Source organism: Rhinoraja longicauda, chromosome 12 (assembly GCF_053455715.1).
Source record: "Rhinoraja longicauda isolate Sanriku21f chromosome 12, sRhiLon1.1, whole genome shotgun sequence".
NCBI lineage: Eukaryota > Metazoa > Chordata > Chondrichthyes > Rajiformes > Arhynchobatidae > Rhinoraja > Rhinoraja longicauda.
In genome coordinates this window covers 27,929,749-27,948,862 of record NC_135964.1, presented here as the reverse complement: position 1 = coordinate 27,948,862, position 19,114 = coordinate 27,929,749, and the positions used below count along the sequence as shown (strand labels likewise).

At 42.1% G+C, this 19,114-nt stretch overlaps 1 protein-coding gene across 1 annotated transcript in view; it reads left to right on the top strand.

The window, feature by feature from the left end:
• The window catches only part of sms (spermine synthase), a 36,918-nt gene that overhangs the window by 3,954 nt on the left and 13,850 nt on the right, over positions 1-19,114 (top strand). The window contains exons 3-9 of the mRNA XM_078409304.1: positions 1,407-1,500; positions 9,585-9,649; positions 13,063-13,238; positions 14,271-14,427; positions 15,921-16,008; positions 17,421-17,535; positions 17,836-17,915. Of these exons, the coding sequence (XP_078265430.1) occupies positions 1,407-1,500; positions 9,585-9,649; positions 13,063-13,238; positions 14,271-14,427; positions 15,921-16,008; positions 17,421-17,535; positions 17,836-17,915 (775 nt within the window). The remainder of the gene's footprint in view (positions 1-1,406; positions 1,501-9,584; positions 9,650-13,062; positions 13,239-14,270; positions 14,428-15,920; positions 16,009-17,420; positions 17,536-17,835; positions 17,916-19,114) is intronic.

Here is a 19,114-nt window from a genome sequence, read left to right as displayed (position 1 = left end):
GTTGCACCTGCTTCTGGACCTATTTTTAATATTCAATGTACCAGCCTTCGGGTAATTCATCAGGTGCTTGGTGTATATGTGATTTCATCTGGTTATGTCTTAATAGTTTCCATCACTTTTCACGTCCTTCAGGCAGTTTTGAATGCAGAAGAGGCATCTGCTGAGTGGAAATTTTCTGTTCTCTGAAATGTTATTGTTTTTGCTGCATGTAATGGTCAATTTACCAATCCATCTACTAAAAATACGGTGAGGAACCTGATACAGACCTCCCAACCCTTCCGAATTTGCGGGAAAGTTACAGCTTTTTTATTTCATTTCCGCCATTCCGATTTCACCTAACATTTTTTTGCAAAACACATGCCTCGCCGCTCGCCCCGTCCCGCCCGATCGCTGGCCTCGCCCCGCCTCGCTGCTCGCCCCATCCGGCCGGCCTCGCGCCGCTGGGCGGGCCTGGTGCCTCGCAATTGATGTTGAGAGGGGAGGTTGGGGTGTGGGGGAGGGGGGAGGGGATTAGGAGGGGTGGGGGTCGGGGAGGTGGGGCGGAGGGGGTGGGGGAGTGGAGGTGTGGGGAAAGAGGGGGAAGGAGTGGGAGTGGGGCATGGGGGAGGGGGTGAAGGTGGGGGAACGCGGGGGAAGGGATGGGGGAGAGGGGGGTGGGTGGGAGGGTAGTAGGGGGGTGGGAGAACATGGACCATTGTGATTTGCTGTTGAAGACCACTGGAGCAAGTATGTCTTCATAAATTAGGAATGTGCAGTAAATGAAACTTCATAACTTAGTCATACATTTTATGACCATTGTTCTTTTATTCAATACCAAGAGAATTGGGATGTGTAAGGGAAAAGCAAAATAGAAAAAAAGAAAAAAACCCAGTTTTTTTTGTGTTGTAAAAAGTATTTCTGTTCAAAAACCTTTCCATAAATAGCAGAATATGATAGGCCTGACATTGTACATGTAGTCCAAGAACTACAGACTGTTGGAAATAATAGTCGTTTTTCACACATGAATGTAGTGCAAGGCCGCTGCGCATTTGATGTGCATACTTTTATTTGCTGAAAAGTTGCATTAAGTGCCATATTATGAATTTTGATGGAAAATTCTGAATTTTGGACATTAAAATTATTAATTTGTAAAATCAAATGTTGGGACGTCTGCTGATATTGAATGCATTTAAGCATGGTTGGTGTTGTCGTTTAAATGATTTTAGTGTTGCTTGTCATTTGGATTTGGTGCCTCTACTGTTTTCTGTACGCAATCTCTCAATCTATACAGAAATGTTAATCTCTCAATCTATACAGAAATGTTGACATTGTGCTCCTTATCGTTTGGTGGTAAGGAAAGCGTTTAAAGTCGGATCCAAGTTTCAGAAATAGATATTATTTTGAACCTGATTTAAATTTACTTGCAGCTTTGCCACTCTGAGAATGTACACAGATAAGCTTCTGACATTTGACATCCACAGCTATGAATTGGATAACAAAGGGCGAGCAACAATTGAAACTGTAAGTGCATCTGTGTCATTCCATTATCATTTTTAGTTTGCAACGAGACTTTTTCGTGTTGACCTGCAAAGGTATGTAGGAATTGTTCAAAAGGACAGGGTATTGGGGGGGGGGGGGGGGGGAGGAGGAGGAGGAGGAGAGGAGGAGGAAAAAGAAAAAGAAGAAGGGGAAGAAGGGGAGGAAGAGGAAGAGGAGAGATAATTCATCTGCCATTTTGATAGTCCCATAGTAGGTTTCTAATTTTCTTTTAGAGGTGGGATGCAAAAGTATTAATGAATCCACACATAGTCACCACACTGGAGTATGATCATCCTGCAACTGCTTGGACAGATCTCATATGAAAGATAATTGGCTGGATGTCAATTTAGGATTTGAGGAAAGGTCAAACAGCCACTGGGTGCAGAGACCGTTCCCTCCGAAACTCCCTGGTCCACTCGTCCCTTCCCACCCAAGTTAATCCCTCCCCAGGTACTTCCCCCTGCAACCGCACGAGATGCAACACCTGTCTCTTTACCTCGCCCCTCGACTCCATCCAAGGACCCAAACTGTCTTTCCAGGTGAGACAGAGGTTCACCTGCACCTCCTCCAACCTCATCTATTGCATCCGCTGCTCCAGATGTCCACTTCTCTACATCGGCGAGACCAAGCACAGGCTCGGCGATCGTTTCGCTGAACACCTCCACCCAGTCCGTCTCAACCAACCTGATCTCCTGGTGACTTAGCACTTCAACTCCCTCCTCCCATTCCCAATCTGACCTTTCTGTCCTGGGCCTCCTCCATTGTCAGAGTGAGGTCCAGCGCAAACTGGAGGAACAGCACCTCATATTTCGCTTGGGCAGTTTACACCCCATCGGTATGAACATTGACTTCTCCCACTTCAGGTCGTCCCTGCTTCCCCTCTCTATCCCCTCCCCCTTCCCAGTTCTCCCACGAGTCTTCCTGTCTCCGAATACATCCTATCTTTGTCCCTCCCCTGACATCAGTCTGAAGAAGGGTCTCGACCAGAAACGTCACCCATTTCTTCTCTCCATGATGCTGCCTGACCCACTGAGTTACTCCAGCAATTTGTGTCTACCAAGTGAATTTTTTGCTCTGTGTTGGGATTAGAAACCAGTTAAAAAAAATTACAGGTAGTATTTTAAGCATATCCTATTCTGTTTTAGTATTACAGCATCTGTGGCATTTTGCTTTTCTATATGTGCTCTACCTATGTTTCAATCATAGAACTCTACATCACGATCACTCTGAGTAGAAACAGTTCTACCCTGCATCACCCCTGGTTCTTGTGTCAATCTCTGAAAGATTGACTGAAGTTTTGAAGATCAAATGTTTTTGATAGACTGAATAATAAGAAATTGTTTTCATTGCTAGAGTGACAGGTTGAAGATAAATGAACTGGAGCAGGCTTGTGGGAGAAAAATGTAGATAATTATAGTGAAATGTTGGTAATCCAGCACTCTCGTGACTCTTTGATGCCGGACTGGCAAATTTTCTGGACTATCGGTTATTAATTTATTCATGCACTTCCATTTTAAATATACTTTTTTGATGTTGCATGGTATTATAATAGATTTTTATAGTCAAATACTGGTGAGTTTAAAGGAGCATGGGATACCAAGCCCAGGGATTTATTTAAGGAGAGGATAGAAAGTGAGCAAAGGATACTGGGTCTTCATGTTCAAAGGGAATATGAGAAACAGAGCCCTCGTGCATTTAAAGAGAGTCTGGAAATGGAGCCCAATTAGTTTAGATGGAGAATTGGATGTGGAGCCCCAGTAAGTTTAAAGTGAGTGGGAAAAGGGACCTGGGGAGTTTAAAAGGACTGGGAAATTGTGGCCCGATTAGTTTAAAGGGAATGGAGGAAAAGTTTTACTGAGTTGTGAACTGGAATGTACTTCTAAAACTGTGCATGTAGCAGATTCGATGATAGCTATTGGTGAATATGAAATACTTGCAAGGCTATGGGGAAGCTCCAGGGTTTTAGGACTAATTGGTTTGCTTTTTGAAAGCTGCGCAGATACTTGAGCCATATGGCTTGGCATAATGTTTGTGTAGTTTGGTTTAGGTTTATTATTCGTACATTGAAAAATATGACGGTGGTGCAGCAATGGCAGTGGTTTCTGGGAGAAATTTGGAAGACGCAGGATATTTTCAACCCAAAGAGGAAGAAACATACTAAGTGGAGAATGAGTCGACCATCGCTGACAAAGGAAGTCAAAGACTGCATAAAAGCAAAAGAGAAGGCATATAATATGGCAAAGAGTTAGTGGGAAGCTAGAGGATTGGAAAGCTTTTAAAAACCAACAAGGCAACTGCAACAGCAATAAGGAGAGAAAAGATGAAATATGGGCAAGCTCGTAAAAAGTATAAAGGGGAATACCAAGGATTTTTCAAATATATAAAGAGTAAACGAGGGGGCAAGCGTGGACATTGGACTGTTGGAAAATGATATTGGAATAGTAGGAACGGGGAACAAAGAAATGGCAGACAAACTGAATATGTTTTTTGTGTCAGTCTTCTCAGTGGAAGACACCAGCAACATGCCTGAAACTCAGGAGGGTCAGGGGGCAGAAGTGGGGGCAGTCGCTATTACTAAGGAAGAAGGTGCTTGGGTGTCTGAAAGGTCTGAAGGTAGATGTCACCTGGACCAGGTGGACTAGAGAGGGTTCTGAAAGAGGTAGCTGTAGTGATTGCAGAGGCAGTAGTAGTGATCTTTCAATAATCACTAGTCAGGAATAGTTCAAGAGGACTGGAAAATCATAAATGTAATTCCACTGTTTAAGAAGGGAACAAGGCAAAAGATAGGAAATTATAGTCCGGTTAGCCTGACTTCAGTGGTTGGTAAGATTTTAAGTCCATTGTTAACAATGAGTTTTCAGGCTAGAGTCAGCATTGTTTTGTTAAGGGGTGATCTTGCCTGACAAATCTGTTGGAATTCTTTGAGGAACTAACAAGCAGGATAGACAAAGGAGAGTCAGTGGATAAAGGGACACAAAGTGCTGGAGTAATTCAGCAAGTCAGGCAGCATATATGGAGAACATGGGTAGGTGACATTTTGAGTCGAGACCTTTCTTCGGACTGATGGAAGAGGGGGGAAAGAAAGCCGAAAGAGGCAGGCTAAAGCATGGCAGGTGGACACAGGCGAAGGGAGGTTTTGGTAGGCAGGTGGTTCGAATAAAGGCCAGAGATAAAAGCAGAAGTGTGAGATAGAATTAAAGAAGCTAGAGGGTGGAAAGTAGCGGGTGGGGTGGAGGAAGAAATAGGTGGGAGTCCAGGTGGGCAAGAGAAAGAGAGGGTGTGGGGTTAGTTAGATGTCGCCAAGTCCAGACTCTTTCGACGATGAACAGGAGGGTACACTGTGAACCGACTCGATGGTCCGAATGGCCTAAATTTTCACCTCTGTCTATGATCTTACAAAAAGGTTTTGTTTTACATGCTATCCAAACAGATCAGATATACCATAGATAGATACCATCAGTTGAAACTTATGCAAAACAGATAGAGTGAAAGGGAAGATGCTGAGTGCAGGATATAGTTCAAACTAATTTAACAATGTAATCCACAACTATTTGAGGGAGCGGGTTATTGAGGTATTTATTTATTGGGTTTGGTAGATGGTCTTCGACTCGTCCTGCACTCTGTCAGCACAGATGAAGGTAAAACTTTGCCATCAATACAATACAATACAATATATCTTTATTGTCATTGTACAGGGGTACAACGGGATTGGGAATGTGCCTCCCATGCGATGCAATAATTTTGTTAATTTAAACAACAGCAACCCAACGAAACAAATTGTAACAGTTTTAAGACAGAATAAAGTGCAAGTAGATCTGTGCTGGATCACTGTGCGATGTGACCATCCGGCTCAGCAGGACCGGTTCATAGCAGCTATGGCCCTGGGGATGAAGCTGTTCCTGAGTCTGGAGGTGCGGGCGTAGAAGGCCTTGTATTGTCTGCCCGATGGAAGGAGTTCGAACAGACTGTTGCAGGGGTGTGAAGAGTCTTTGTGGATGCTGGTGGCTTTTCTGAGGCATCGTGTGTTGTAGATGCCCTCCAAGTCTCCAACTCGGCATTGCTCATGGTTTCCTGTCAGAAAAACCTTTTAGTATTGCCAGCAATTAAATATTTTATTTTATATTTGCTCTCCTTTCCAGTCTAATCTTGTACTGCCACGCATTCCCACATCTTTAATATTGCATATTTGAATCCAAACGAATGCTTGGTTTCTCTTCTATGTATCCTATCAACACTAAACCAATGGTTCTACTTGGATACTGCAGCTTTTAGTATTCCACAAAGTCTAATCCCATTGACCTTGATCACATACTTTAAAAACTTTTATTGTGTAGGTGAAGTAGAATTTATTGGAATAACATCAGTGGGTTCCTGGCCATTAATTTGATGCTTTGATAGGTTCATGCTTTGCATAAATATCTTTACTTCCAAACTCGCTTTTTTGGATCAGTTTAAAAGAAGTTCTCAATGTTGGCCTGGTAAATAGTACCAATTTTACATAGAATAGTACAGCACTGGAACAGACATCTTGGCCCACGACGTCTGTGCAGAACATGATGCCAAGTTAGATTAATCTTGTCTGCCTACATGTGGTCTGTGTCCTTCCATTCTCTGCATATCTATGTGCTTATCAAAAGCTTCTTAAATGCCGCTATTGCATCTGCGCAGCAGCCTGTTCCAGCAGCCATTCACTCTATGTAACAAAAGCCTGCTCCACACTTTAAACATTTTTCCTCTGGCCCGACTCTTATACTCAACGATGACTTCCTGACTCTTGTACTCAATGTCCTGACTGATTGCATTCTATTTACTGTTCTTTCTAGGCTCTATTTGTGTTGCCACTTCAGAGATCTATGAACTCAGACCCCTCTACACATCAATGCCATTAAGGGTCTTGCCATTAACTGTATACTTTACCCTTGCATTCGACCTCCCAAAGTACAACACGCCACACTTACTTGGTTGAAACTCCATCTGCAATTTCTCCACCCATATTTGTAGATGTTCTATATCCCGCTATATCTTTTGATAGCCTTCCTGACTGCAACTCCACCAATTTTGGTGGTGTTTGCAAACTTACTGATCAACCCTCTCTACATTTCCATCCACAGAGTTTATAATATTGGTTAAGTCGCTTTTGGAGTATTGTGTGCATTTCTGGTCGTCCCATTACAGGAACGATGGAGAACTTTGGAGAGGATGTGGAGGTTTACCAGAATGCTGCCTGGATTAGATGGTTTTGGTTACAAGGAGAGGTTGGATAAACTTGGGTTTTTTTCTCTGAAGTGTCAGAGGATGAGGGGAGATTGATGGAAGTATTTACAAATTATGAGGCATAGATGAAGACTCAGAATCTTTCTCCAAGGGTGAAAATATCCAACACTAGAGGGCATATCTATAAGGTGAGACGGGGAAAATGTAATGGAACACTTAGTGGTGGGGTGGTTCTGCAGATATAATAGTTGGTGTTTAGGAGGCTTTTAGGTGGGCACATGGAAATGCAAGAAAATAGGTGCAGGAGTAGGCCATTCAGCCCCTCGAGCCCGCACCACCATTCAATTGATCGTTTGACGAAGGGTCTCGCCAGAAACGTCACCCATTCCTTCTCCCCTGAGATGCTGCCTGACCTGCTGAGTTACTCCAGCATTTTGTGAATTCAATTGATCATGGCTGATCATCCAAAATCAGTACCGTGTTCTGTCCTTTTCCCCATATCCCTTGATTCCCTTAGCCCTAAGAGCTAAATCTAACTCTCTTGAAAACATCCAGTGAATTGGCCTCCACTGCCTTCTGTGGCAGAAAATTCTACAGATTCACAACTCTGGGTGAAAAAGTTTTTTCTCAGCTCAGTCCTAAATGGCCTACCCCTTAGTCTTAAACTGTGACCCCTGGTTCTGGACTCCCCAACATCGGGAACATTTTTCCTGTATCTACCCTGACCAATCCTCTAAGAATTTTATATGTTTCTATAAGATCCTCTCTCATCCTTCTAAATTCCAATGAATACAAGCCCAGTTGACCCATTCTTTCATCGTGCGTCAGTCCCGCTACCCCGGGAATTAACCTGGTGAACCTACACTGCACTCCCTCAATAACAATAATGTCCTTCCTCAAATTAGGAGACCAAAACTGCACTTAATACTCCAGGTATGGTCTCACCAGGGCCCTGTACAACTGCAGTTAGATCTCCTTGCTCCTAAACTCTAATCCTCTTGCAATGAAGGCCAATATGCCACTGGCTTTCTTCACTGCCTGCTGTACCAGCATACTTACTTTCAGTGACTGATGTACAAGCACACCCAGGTCTTGTTGCACCTACCCTTCTCCTAATCTGACACCATTCAGATAATAATCTACCTTCCTGATCTTGCCACCAAAGTGGATAACCTCACATTTATCCACATTATACTGCATCTGCCATGCTTCAACCTATCCAAGTCACGCTGCAGCCTCATAGCATCCTCCTCGCAGCTCACATTGCTACCCAGCTTTGTGTCATCCGCAAACTTAGAGATGTTCCATTTAATTCCCTGGTCTAAATCGTTAATATATATTGTAAACGACTGGCGTCCCAGCACCGAGCCTTGCTGCACCCCTCTAGTCACTGCCTGCCATTCTGAAAAGGACCCATTAATTCCTACTTTGTTTCCTGTCTGCCAACCAGTTCTCTATCCATGTCAATACCCTACCCCTAATATCATGTGCTCTCATTTTGCACACTAATCTCTTGTGTGGGACCTTGTCAAAGGCTTTTTGAAAGTCCAAAAACACCACATCCACTGTATACTGGCACACCCTTATCCATTCTACTTGTTGCATCCTGAAAAATTTCCAAAAGATTAGTCAAGCATGATTTCCCCTTCATAAATCCTTGCTGACTTTGACTGATCCCGTCACTGTTTTCCAAATGCGCTGCTAGAACATCTTTGATAATCAACTCCAGCATAGTCACCACTAAGGCTGTTTTCTCTCTCCCTCCTTTCTTAAAAAGTAGTTACATTGTCTATCCTCCAGTCCACAGGAACTCATCCAGAGTTGGGAGAACATTGGAAAATGATCACCAATGCATCCACGGTTTCTCGGGCCGCCACCTTGAGTACTCTGAGATGTAGACCATCAGGCCCTGGGAATTTATCTGCCTTCAGTCCCAACAGTTCACCTAACACCATTCTCTGACTGATGTGGATCCCCTTCAGTTCCCCCCTCCCACTAGGTCCTCGGTACCCTCGTATTTCCGGGAGATTGTTTGTGTCTTCCTCAGTGATCAGTTTAGCTTGGCATCGAGTTTGACATGCAGACACGCACACATGCATAGGTGCATGCATAGAAAGGCACAGGCAGAGGGAGACGGGCACTGGTAGACAGACACAGGTGGAGAGGGCAGACAGGCATAGGGGAACGGGGAGACAAAGACAGGAAGGCTGAGGGACACGCAAGCTTCTTTTCCTTTGGTCGTATGTTCTTCTGAAACGGGGTGTTCAAATGCAAAGTATTCCAACCATATCCAGAGCCAGCATATAATAATCTCCCTTCTTTGCTTATGTGGTCTGATTTTGTTATACAGGCAAAAATTTAATTTGTTATTTTGCAGGCCCTGGGGATGTATTGGGGGGATGGATCTTTATGTATTATCAATTGATGTATGTATGTTCTAGACACAAAATACCAGTGAATCAGGCAGCATCTCTGGAGAAAATGGACCAGGGTTGTTTTGTGTGGGGACCCTCCTTAAGACTATTCTGTTCTGTACATTATGTTCTGCTCTGCTCTACAGAATATAACCATTTGTGGCGGCCTCCTGCTGATATTTTACCAAACATCAGTAAATCACTGTAGGCTAAAACTGTACTCCTTGTGCATTCAGCCCCCGCCTCCAACTCACCTGGTCACAGCTTGCCAACCTTTGCTTTCAGCTAGTTAGGTGTTTTCTGTTGATGCCTATTCTGAACATTGTTAAGCCAAATGTTGATAAAACCCAGTTGTGTAGCAGATTCCACATTGAGTCTTTACAATTGTAATGTTTTACATTTATGATACTTGTGATTTACATTTATGATACATTTCAGCTCTGTGACAAACTAGAACAGAAAATAAAAGATCTCTTGCAGGGGAATATAAACAGGCTAAAAAGGTAAGAAATAAGATCGGTTTTGCAAAAAGAAATTATCATGTCAGCTGATCAATTTAAGAGTGCTGTTGTACAGTTTCTCTCAATCGTTATCTGTTGATAGTGTTCTGTAGCATTCATAATTGGTGTCTTATTTCACTATTTTTCATTTTACATTAAATTGCATTATTTGCTCTTAATTCTCTACTTGATGATATGCCACTATCATTTCAGAGGGTAGGCAAACAGCCTCCTTCTCAACTGCTGATGCATTGAAATAAAAACAAGATTCTGCCTCAACCTGTTTGTAGATTAAACTGTACATATCATTTAGTTTGGGTGCAACTGTGCCATCATCTTGTTATCATATAGCCACTACACTTATTTTTAGTTTGTCAATACGGAACTAGCAATTCAAGTGCCAGACAATTCTTAAACATCTCTAGATTCAGTACATTGGAAACATTTGGACTAGAGGCTTGTGCCTGTGACTCGTGTGTTTTGGGGATTGGTGCTGGGCCCATTGCTGTTTGTCATCTATATCAATGATTTGGAAGAGAAGGTACAAGGCATGATTAGTAAATTTTCAGATGATACCAAAATAGGTGGCATCGTAGACAGTGAAGATGGTTGTCAAGAATTACAGCAGGATCTTGGTCAGTTAGCTAAATGGGGTGAGGAATGGCAAATGGAGTTGAATTCAGATAAGTGTGGGGTGTTATATTTTGGGAAGTCAAATGGGGGCAGGACTTTCGCAGTGAATGCTAGGCCATGGGAGTGTATTGGTGACGAAGGATCAAGGAGTACATGTACATAGTTCTCTGAAAGTAGCACCAGAGGTAAATAGGGTAGTGAAGAAGCATGTTGACACATTGGCCTGTATCAGTCATGGAATCGAGTATAGAAGTTGGCCATGTTACAGTATTACAAGATGTTTGTGAGACCCTACTTGGATTATTATTTTCAATTTTGGTTACCCTGCAACAGGATATATGCCATTAGGCTGGAAAGGGTGAAGAGAGGATTTACGAGGATGTTGTCAGTAATGTTGGGTGTGAGTTGCAGGGAGAGGTTAGAGAAGCTAAAACTTTATTCCTTGGGGTGCAGAAGGCTGAGGGGTGATCTCATAGAAGTGTATAAAATCACGAGGGGAATAGATAGGGTGAATGCACACTAATGCAGAGATTGCATTGTATTTCTTCAATACCAAACAGTGACAATGTGACACAAACCAAGCTGAGGGGTTGATATTGCTGTAATCTGGAGAGTAACTTCTGAGGATGATGGGTATATGGAACAAGCTGTCGGAGGAAGTGGAGTCATGGAACAAGCCTTCGGCCTAACTTGTCCACACCGACCAACATGTCCCATCTACACGACTCCTGCTGCCTATCTGTGTACCTGTCTAATTGTTTCTTAAACGTCGCAATAGTCCCTGCTTCAACTACCTCCTCTAACAGCTCGTTCCGTACACCCGCCACCCCTTTGTGTGCAAAAGTTACCCCTCGGATTTGTATCAAATCTTTCCCCCTTCACCGTAAACCTATGTCCTCTGGTTCTCGATTCCCCTGCTCTTTGCAAGAGATTCTGTGCGTCTACCCAATCTACTCCTGTCATAATTTTATACGCCTCTAAGATCACCCCACATCCACCTACACTCCTGTAGCTCAGACCCTCGAGTCCTGGAAACATCTTTGTAAATCTTCTCTGTGCCTGTTCCAACTTGACAACATCTTTCCTGTAACATGGTGCCCAGAACTGAACACAATACTCTAAATGCGGCGTCACCAATGCCGTATATAACTGCAACATGATCTCCTAATTTCTGTACTTCATACTGTGCTGAAGGCCATCTTGCCAAAGGCTTTTTGACCACCCTATCTATCATTGAGGCAAGTACAATAATATTTAAAAGACATTTGGATAAGTACATGGAATAGAAAGATCGAGTGGAAATAGGGCCCAATACGATTAGCTTAGATGGGGAATCTTGGTCCACATGGACAAGTTGGGCTTGTGACGCTGCAGTGACGCTGTGGCTCAGATTATTAGTGAAGCCAAATTAACAACGAGTCATCTGGATTTTTTTCCCAAATATGGGGCAGGTAACCTATGAAGTGTTTTGTTTTTTTGCTTTTCCTTGACCCCTTCTATGTTATCAGGTTTTCTCAGATGACTGCATTATCTCCCTATTCATAGGTGAAGACTTACTAAAGAAAGCTGCATGGCTTATTGTTCCAAGTTGTTGGTCATGGGGCTTGAGGTTGACAGGTGCATCAGATTGAAGAGGAGGAATAGCATGTAGGCTGAGGAGGAGGATGGTGATTACTGGTTACATTCTTTGCTTGTGGCGATCAATGCAACGGCGTTGTTGCTGTGTTCACACAGAACTGCAGTTGCTGGCTTACAAAAAAGATGCAAAGTGCTGGAGTAACTCGGGTCAAGCAGCATTTCTGGAGAACATGAACAAGTGACATTTTGGGTTGAGACTGTTCAACCTTCAGACTGATGGGGGGCAGGAGGAGAAAACTGTAAAAGAAGTGTGGACAGGACGACGCCTGGTATATGATAGATGGATACAGGTGAGGTGGGAAGATGGTCCAAAAATTGGGACTGCATTAATTATCATCATATCATCATATCATGTATATACAGCCGAAAACAGGCCTTTTCGGCCTCCAAGTCCGTGCCGCCCAGCGATCCCCGCACATTAACACTATCCTACACCCACTAGGGACAATTTTTACATTTACCCAGCCAATTAACCTACATACCTGTACGTCTTTGGAGTGTGGGAGGAAACCGAAGATCTCGGAGAAAACCCACGCAGGTCACGGGGAGAACGTACAAACTCCTTACAGTGCAGCACCCGTAGTCAGGATCGAACCTGAGTCTCCGGCGCTGCATTCGCTGTAAAGCAGCAACTCTACCGCTGCGCCACCGTGCCGCCCTAAATTGTCTAACTTGTATATCTAAAAACAACCCCTCAAACAGCTTGGTTTGCATCACATTGTCATTATTTGGTATTGCAGAAATGCAATGCAATCTCCGCATTAATAAAAATTAGAAATGCTGGAAGCACTCAGCTGGTAAGCCAGCATCTGTGGAAAGAGAAGGTTAACATTTCTGATAAAGCGACTGAAATGGTAACTCTGTTTCTCTTTTTAACAGATGCTGTCTATACTACTGAGTATCTTCCAACATTTTCAGATTTCCTGTATATGGTCTTTGATTTTTTTCAGGTTTCCAGCATTCTGCCTTCAACCATCATAATTAAAGCCCAAGTGCTCTCAGAATTCATCTCATTTAATGTATGCAGAACATTCCCTGCAGCCGTATTTACAATGTTGTTCTTCGTACTTGGGATTTCATTAATGGCATGGTGAGGAGTGGAATAAATGCAAATTTGTTTATTCAACCAATATTGCTCTCCTCAGGTTACCTGCAATCATAAGAGGTGGGACCATTGATAGATATTGGCCTACTGCAGATGGTCGATTGGTTGAATATGATATTGACGATGTTGTTTATGATGAAGATTCTGCATATCAGAACATCAAGATTCTTCATTCAAAACAGTTTGGAAATATTCTTATCCTCAATGGTGACATTAGTAAGTATTTGGATATAACGTTGAAATAAGAATGTGATTGTTTCATGTATCATTATTAAGAGATGACTAGTTTGTCTCTATTAGTAAACATTAGGGCGGCACGGTAGCGCAGCGGTAGAGTTGCTGCTTTACAGCGAATGCAGCGCCGGAGACTCAGGTTCGATCCTGACTACGGGTGCTGCACTGTAAGGAGTTTGTACGTTCTCCCCGTGACCTGCGTGGGTTTTCTCCGAGATCTTCGGTTTCCTCCCACACTCCAAAGATGTACAGGTATGTAGGTTAATTGGCTGGGTAAATGTAAAAATTGTCCCTAGTGGGTGTAGGATAGTGTTAATGTACGGGGATCACTGGGCGGCACAGACTTGGAGGGCCGAAAAGGCCTGTTTCCGGCTGTATATATATGATGATGATGATGATATGATGATTCCTAGACAAAAATTGAATTTTATTTCTCTTTACTTTGTTTCATCCATTATTTATTGGTTTCTAATCTTTTCTCCGCTGTAACCTGATTTGAGTGAAGATCTTCACCAAATTCTCCCAAATTTGCACTTGCACCTTGTTGAAATTGCCTTGTCGGCGGTTCTGAAGAGTTCACTTCAATAGCTAAAATCCCTGCATTGTTTGTAAATTACACACTGTATCCTGTGAAAACATGCTTGCATCTGAAGTAATGAATCAGAAAATAGAGATGTTCAGAAATTCAAGCAGCATCTGTGGAGGGAAGTTTGTGCTCCTTGTTTCAAATCCACATGGAAGATGTTAGAGGAGCCTCTTGCATTTCTAGACCAGTTTTTAAAAACAGCTGCCTGAGTGCTGAGAATAACTTCTATATGCAAATTTATGACGGACAGGGAAGTGTACCTTCTGAGCTTTAACTTGTTAACCTGGGTTCGGTGGTGAAGTCACGAGTAAGTGTGGACCTTGATGCGTGTCCTAACAGTGCTCGCAAGACATACCTAGTTTGTTTGTCCTCCATTTCTGTTACTTTATTGAAATTTGTTATAAATTATTCATATTTATTTGTTCCAGATTTAGGAGAAAGTGACCTCCCGTATACACAGGCGATAATGGGTAGTGGAGGCGAGGACTACACAGGGAAAGAGATTCTTATCCTGGGAGGAGGCGATGGTGGAATCCTTTGTGAACTTGTTAAGTTAAAACCAAAGATGGTCACCATGGTGGAAATATCCTTTAACATTGTGGATGACCTCGCCCAAATTAGTTGTCCATTGCCTGAGTGAGACTACACAAGCCGGAAAAAAAGTACCTCGTATTCTGCTTGGGCAGCTTACAACCCAAAGGAATGTACATTGAATTCTCCAATTTTGGATAACTCAACCAGAACAACCCTTTCCCCTTTCCCTGTTCTCTTCCACATATATCCCTTTCTCTGGCTTCATATTTCACACCTCTTCTCTTCATATCTCAGCCTTTTGTCTACTTCCCTTTCCTAGTGTTTCCATCTGCCTATCAACTCCCCCCTCCAAATATTATATAGTTTCCTAATCTACAGTAGCCAACTCATCCCTTGTATCTTTATAGCTTGCTCTTTAGATCTAAGACTTGATTTCAGATTGATCTAAACAAACACTAATTTTGATATAAAATTCTATCTTTTATATTAATTCTTCTTTCCCTTGCATCTTAACTACCAGATTATTAATTTACCCATTTGCCCAATACTCAGTCTAGATTAAATTGTTTGTGTTGCTTCTTCAAGATATTGATCTAGCAGACCTTAAACCACTCCATGAATTCATTCATTTCATTGCTCATTTGTTTTGTCCAGTCCACGGGTCATTGTCTCTCGTATTTATTGAATTCCCCTTGTTACATCTCCTTTTGCTTTCCTGATGTTTGCTCTGCCCTATGTTACTAGTTTGGGGATTATAAAGACAACACCCGCCAATATTTTCTGTCCCTTGCTTTTACTTGGCTCCTCCAAAGCTAAACTCTTTCTTGAGTTATGAACCTTTATTTGTACTGTTTTTAATCCCATTCTTTATCAAACCAGTCCACCCATTTTGCCCAAGAGGTTAAGTATCCAGGAATGTTTAATCGCAATCCTTGGTCACTTTGCAACAATATCACCGGATTGGCCATGAGATTGTCCTCATTTATTTCCAGAAGCACCATTAATTCAGCTATCATGTTCCAAATGCTGCATGTAATTTATCTTTTTTCTTTTTCCCTACTCCAATTGAAGTTATGTTGTCACTTTTGTATGGCCAGTCTCTTCCGAAAGAACTCTACACATATTCCTAGGTACAATGAAATTCTTTGTTTTGCATACAATATAACACACAAGTATGCAAAGAGTTGCCACATATAGGGTCCCGACAAAGTTACAAAAGTATTCACCATAGTCCTGATAGTCTCACTACGTTCACGGCGCCTCCTCCGGGCGGGTCGCTCTTTGTTCTCTCGGTGCCCCCCACATGCCAGGTCCCTCTTTATTCTCTTGGTGCCTCCCCCCCACATGATGGGCCCCCTCTTTGTTCACCCCCACCCCCCCCCTTAACTAACTGCCGGGACACACGGGCTGTCCTCGACCGAACGCTGGGAATCACGTGGGCTGTCCTTGACCAACCTCTGTTTTGGCCTGATTCAACTATGTGTTATAATTTTGCTTTGCAAGTGTTTTCAAATTTCCTTCTGTCCTTAACCAAACTTGTACATTGACCAAATGGTGATCAATGCATGTTGCAAACACATGCGCAAAACCTGTGGAGATGTTCTGGACAATCTGAAAGGAGACTGCTACCAGGTATATATGTTCAAAACTCTGGATTAACACATCAATTGCAAAAATGTTTAAAGTATCTTGCCTTACACATTGTGAGGAATTAATAATTCTGTGCTGCTTTTCTTGATTTCCATGAGCTTCTCGTTCTGCATATTGTTTGATTATTAGAACCAGCCTGGTCAAGACTTCATTGTAAGCTCTCTCAATTCCAAAGTTATTACCTGTTATCTCTTTTGGTCTTGTACTCTATCTCCCCATCTCAGAAATGCTTGCTTTTGATTTATTCTATTGATTCCCTCAGTTACTCACCTGAGATTCTATTCTGTTTTGGCACCAGGTTATTCAGAGCCTCAGCCCATTAATCCTCATGTAAATTGCTTTGTGCCTGAAAACAACGCACTCTTTCAGACCCACAACCCAGTCTTTGTTACTCTTCTCCCAAGGTACTTGTGTCGTGTACAACATATTCTTAAACCGTTAATCTTTTGAAGAAATATGATGGTTCCTTGCTGGTTTGTAGCATAATTAAGTCAGCTTCAAAATGAGCAGTACATAAGCACCCTGTGCAAAACAATGGCCACAATCAACTAGCTGTCTAAATGCATTTGGGAAACTGTCAGGTTTAGAATTTGTTTCTTGTATTCTAGTATTTTTTAAGTATTTCTCCCCAAACCCAGTGTGCTATAACTCTGTTCTTACATTCAGTGAAGTCATGGCTGACCAGCAGACCTTCCAGCACTAGTCCCAGATCCTTGATGCTTCTAATATATAAAACATTATTGTTCCATTGCCATTCTTGTTAGTTTAGCGCACTGTTTCTTAAGCTCAGTAGGGTCTTGTCACATTTTGTGATCACATTTTACTCCTCTTTCCTCAGGGAAGTTTGCTTCACTAGTTAAAACTGTGGATCTCCTAAACACTTTCATCACAGATGAATATGTATGCAGTTAAGTGAAAACATTGGCCATTTCTGCACACACACAGCACCTTGTTTGTGTCCGATAGAACTCACTATAACAGCAAGCTTGAGCTGCTTCCTGTGGTGGTGGAAGGGATGACCTTTTACTCCCACCCCATTGTTGTCAACATCCAAGGTCCTTCTATGTATTCATAACTGCCCCAGATTCCTCATTCTCCGCACCCTAGTAATTTGCATACTTTTTGTTGTACTATCATATTTTGAAACTGGTGTTTTTGACATGCCATTTAAGTGTTGCACACTTGGCACTTAATACTGATGTCATGTGAGCAGTGCTGACCAGAAGCCATTAAATGTGAATCATGGCACAAAGTGCTACTTCCCTTCCTTTTATTTGCACTTCGCAACCTCAAAACAGAACACTTTCTCACAAAAAAATGAATCGGTATACAACATTAGTTTTTATCATTGTATAGCCTCCAAAATGGCGTAATGTTGTTTCTTTACTGTGCAGGTCTTAGTTGAAGATTGTGTTCCAGTACTGAAGACATATGCTGCAGAAGGCAGGGTATTTGATTATGTTATTAATGACCTGACAGCTGTTCCGATCTCGACATCTCCAGAAGAAGGTAAATATTACTGGCAAGGTTAGCAGTTGCTGCCAATCTTTATCTCGGGTAATTTCAGGGGCTGGTTAAGAGTCAATTGATCGTGGTTCTGTATTTGGCGATTTAATTGAAACAAAGTCCCAATTTTCATTTTATCAAGGTCCCTATTACCAGATGGAATTATGGAGCCCAGATTCTCAATGGTTCTAGCCTGTTTTTGCAAATTTTGACTTTTTAATTGTCCAACTTCTATCAATATTTTAAACCTTTGGAGTTTTTACAGTTCTCATTGTAGAATGAAGCATTTATTTCTTCCCCCAGAATCAACATGGGATTTTTTGCGACTTATTCTTGATCTTGCGGTGAAGGTTTTGAAACCCACTGGAAAGTATTTCACGCAGGTGGGTCAGCCTTTCTCCAATCTAACCTGATTGTAACTGCAATAAATTTTCATAAATTAATACTACACAATTTGAAGCCAAGTATGTGAGGAGATTTTAGAAGGCAGCTGTACCATGAGCCTCGATGGAATGACTCTAGTTTGCAAGTTTTCTAGTTGGTGGAATGGGGGTTACGTTCCTTTTCTAAGTTGCTGTGCGAGATCTCCAAAACACTGCAAGATGTTGATTATCACGGATGATGCGGGTTGTGAATCCGGTGTATGAGCAGTGATGCACTTACAATCTTGGAATTCTCAAATATCAGGGATGTTTATTGGTCCAGGAACTTTTGCTTTAATAATAAAATGATGACTCCTCCTTTACAAAGGAAGGTAGAGAGAAAGTAAGAAATTATTCGATTAACTTATTGCCGGGTTAGCTACGTTAGTTACAAGGTAAGAAATAGAAGGTGGGACAGGCCATTTAGCCCAAGCCTACTCCATCCATTAAGATCGTGGCCAATCTTCTAATGCAGTGCAATTATTCAGCACTTTCCCTGTATTCCTTGATTTCCTTCATGACCAGAAATGTATCAATAGATATATTGATAAAATATTGATATGTTTTGAATGTGCATGGTGACTGAGTTCACCATTCTCTGCATGAAGAAATTTCACCTATTCTCCCTGGCTGAAGATAATGAGAATGAAAAAAATTATCAGGGTGTGTGAGATTCAACTTTTCACTATTACATCATACGTCATATATTTACATTAAAAGCTTGAGTAACTGGGAAGAAGGTAGAAGCACTCAAGGATGGAAGGTATTTAGATGAGGCACCTACGAGTACTTTGCATTCACCAAGGATAAGGACATGGAGGATAGTGAAATCAGTGTAGGGATCCATCAGTGTTGGGTCTCTTGAAAAACATCATGGTGGATAAATCCCCAGAGACTGGCAGGATATATCCCAGATTATTAAAAACTTCAAGTTCTTTGCATTTCCTCTAGCCATCAGTGAGGTTCTGGAGGACTTGAGAATAGTCAACATTGTTGTTCCTTTGTTTAAAAGGGAAAGATAATCCAGGCTGGTGAGCCTCAAGTCGGTGGTAGGGAAGCTTTTGGAGCGGATGCTTCAAGATAGGATTTAATCTTATTGCGAAGAGAAGATTAATGAGGGATTGATGAGGGTAGATAACTAGATGTCTACATGGATTTTA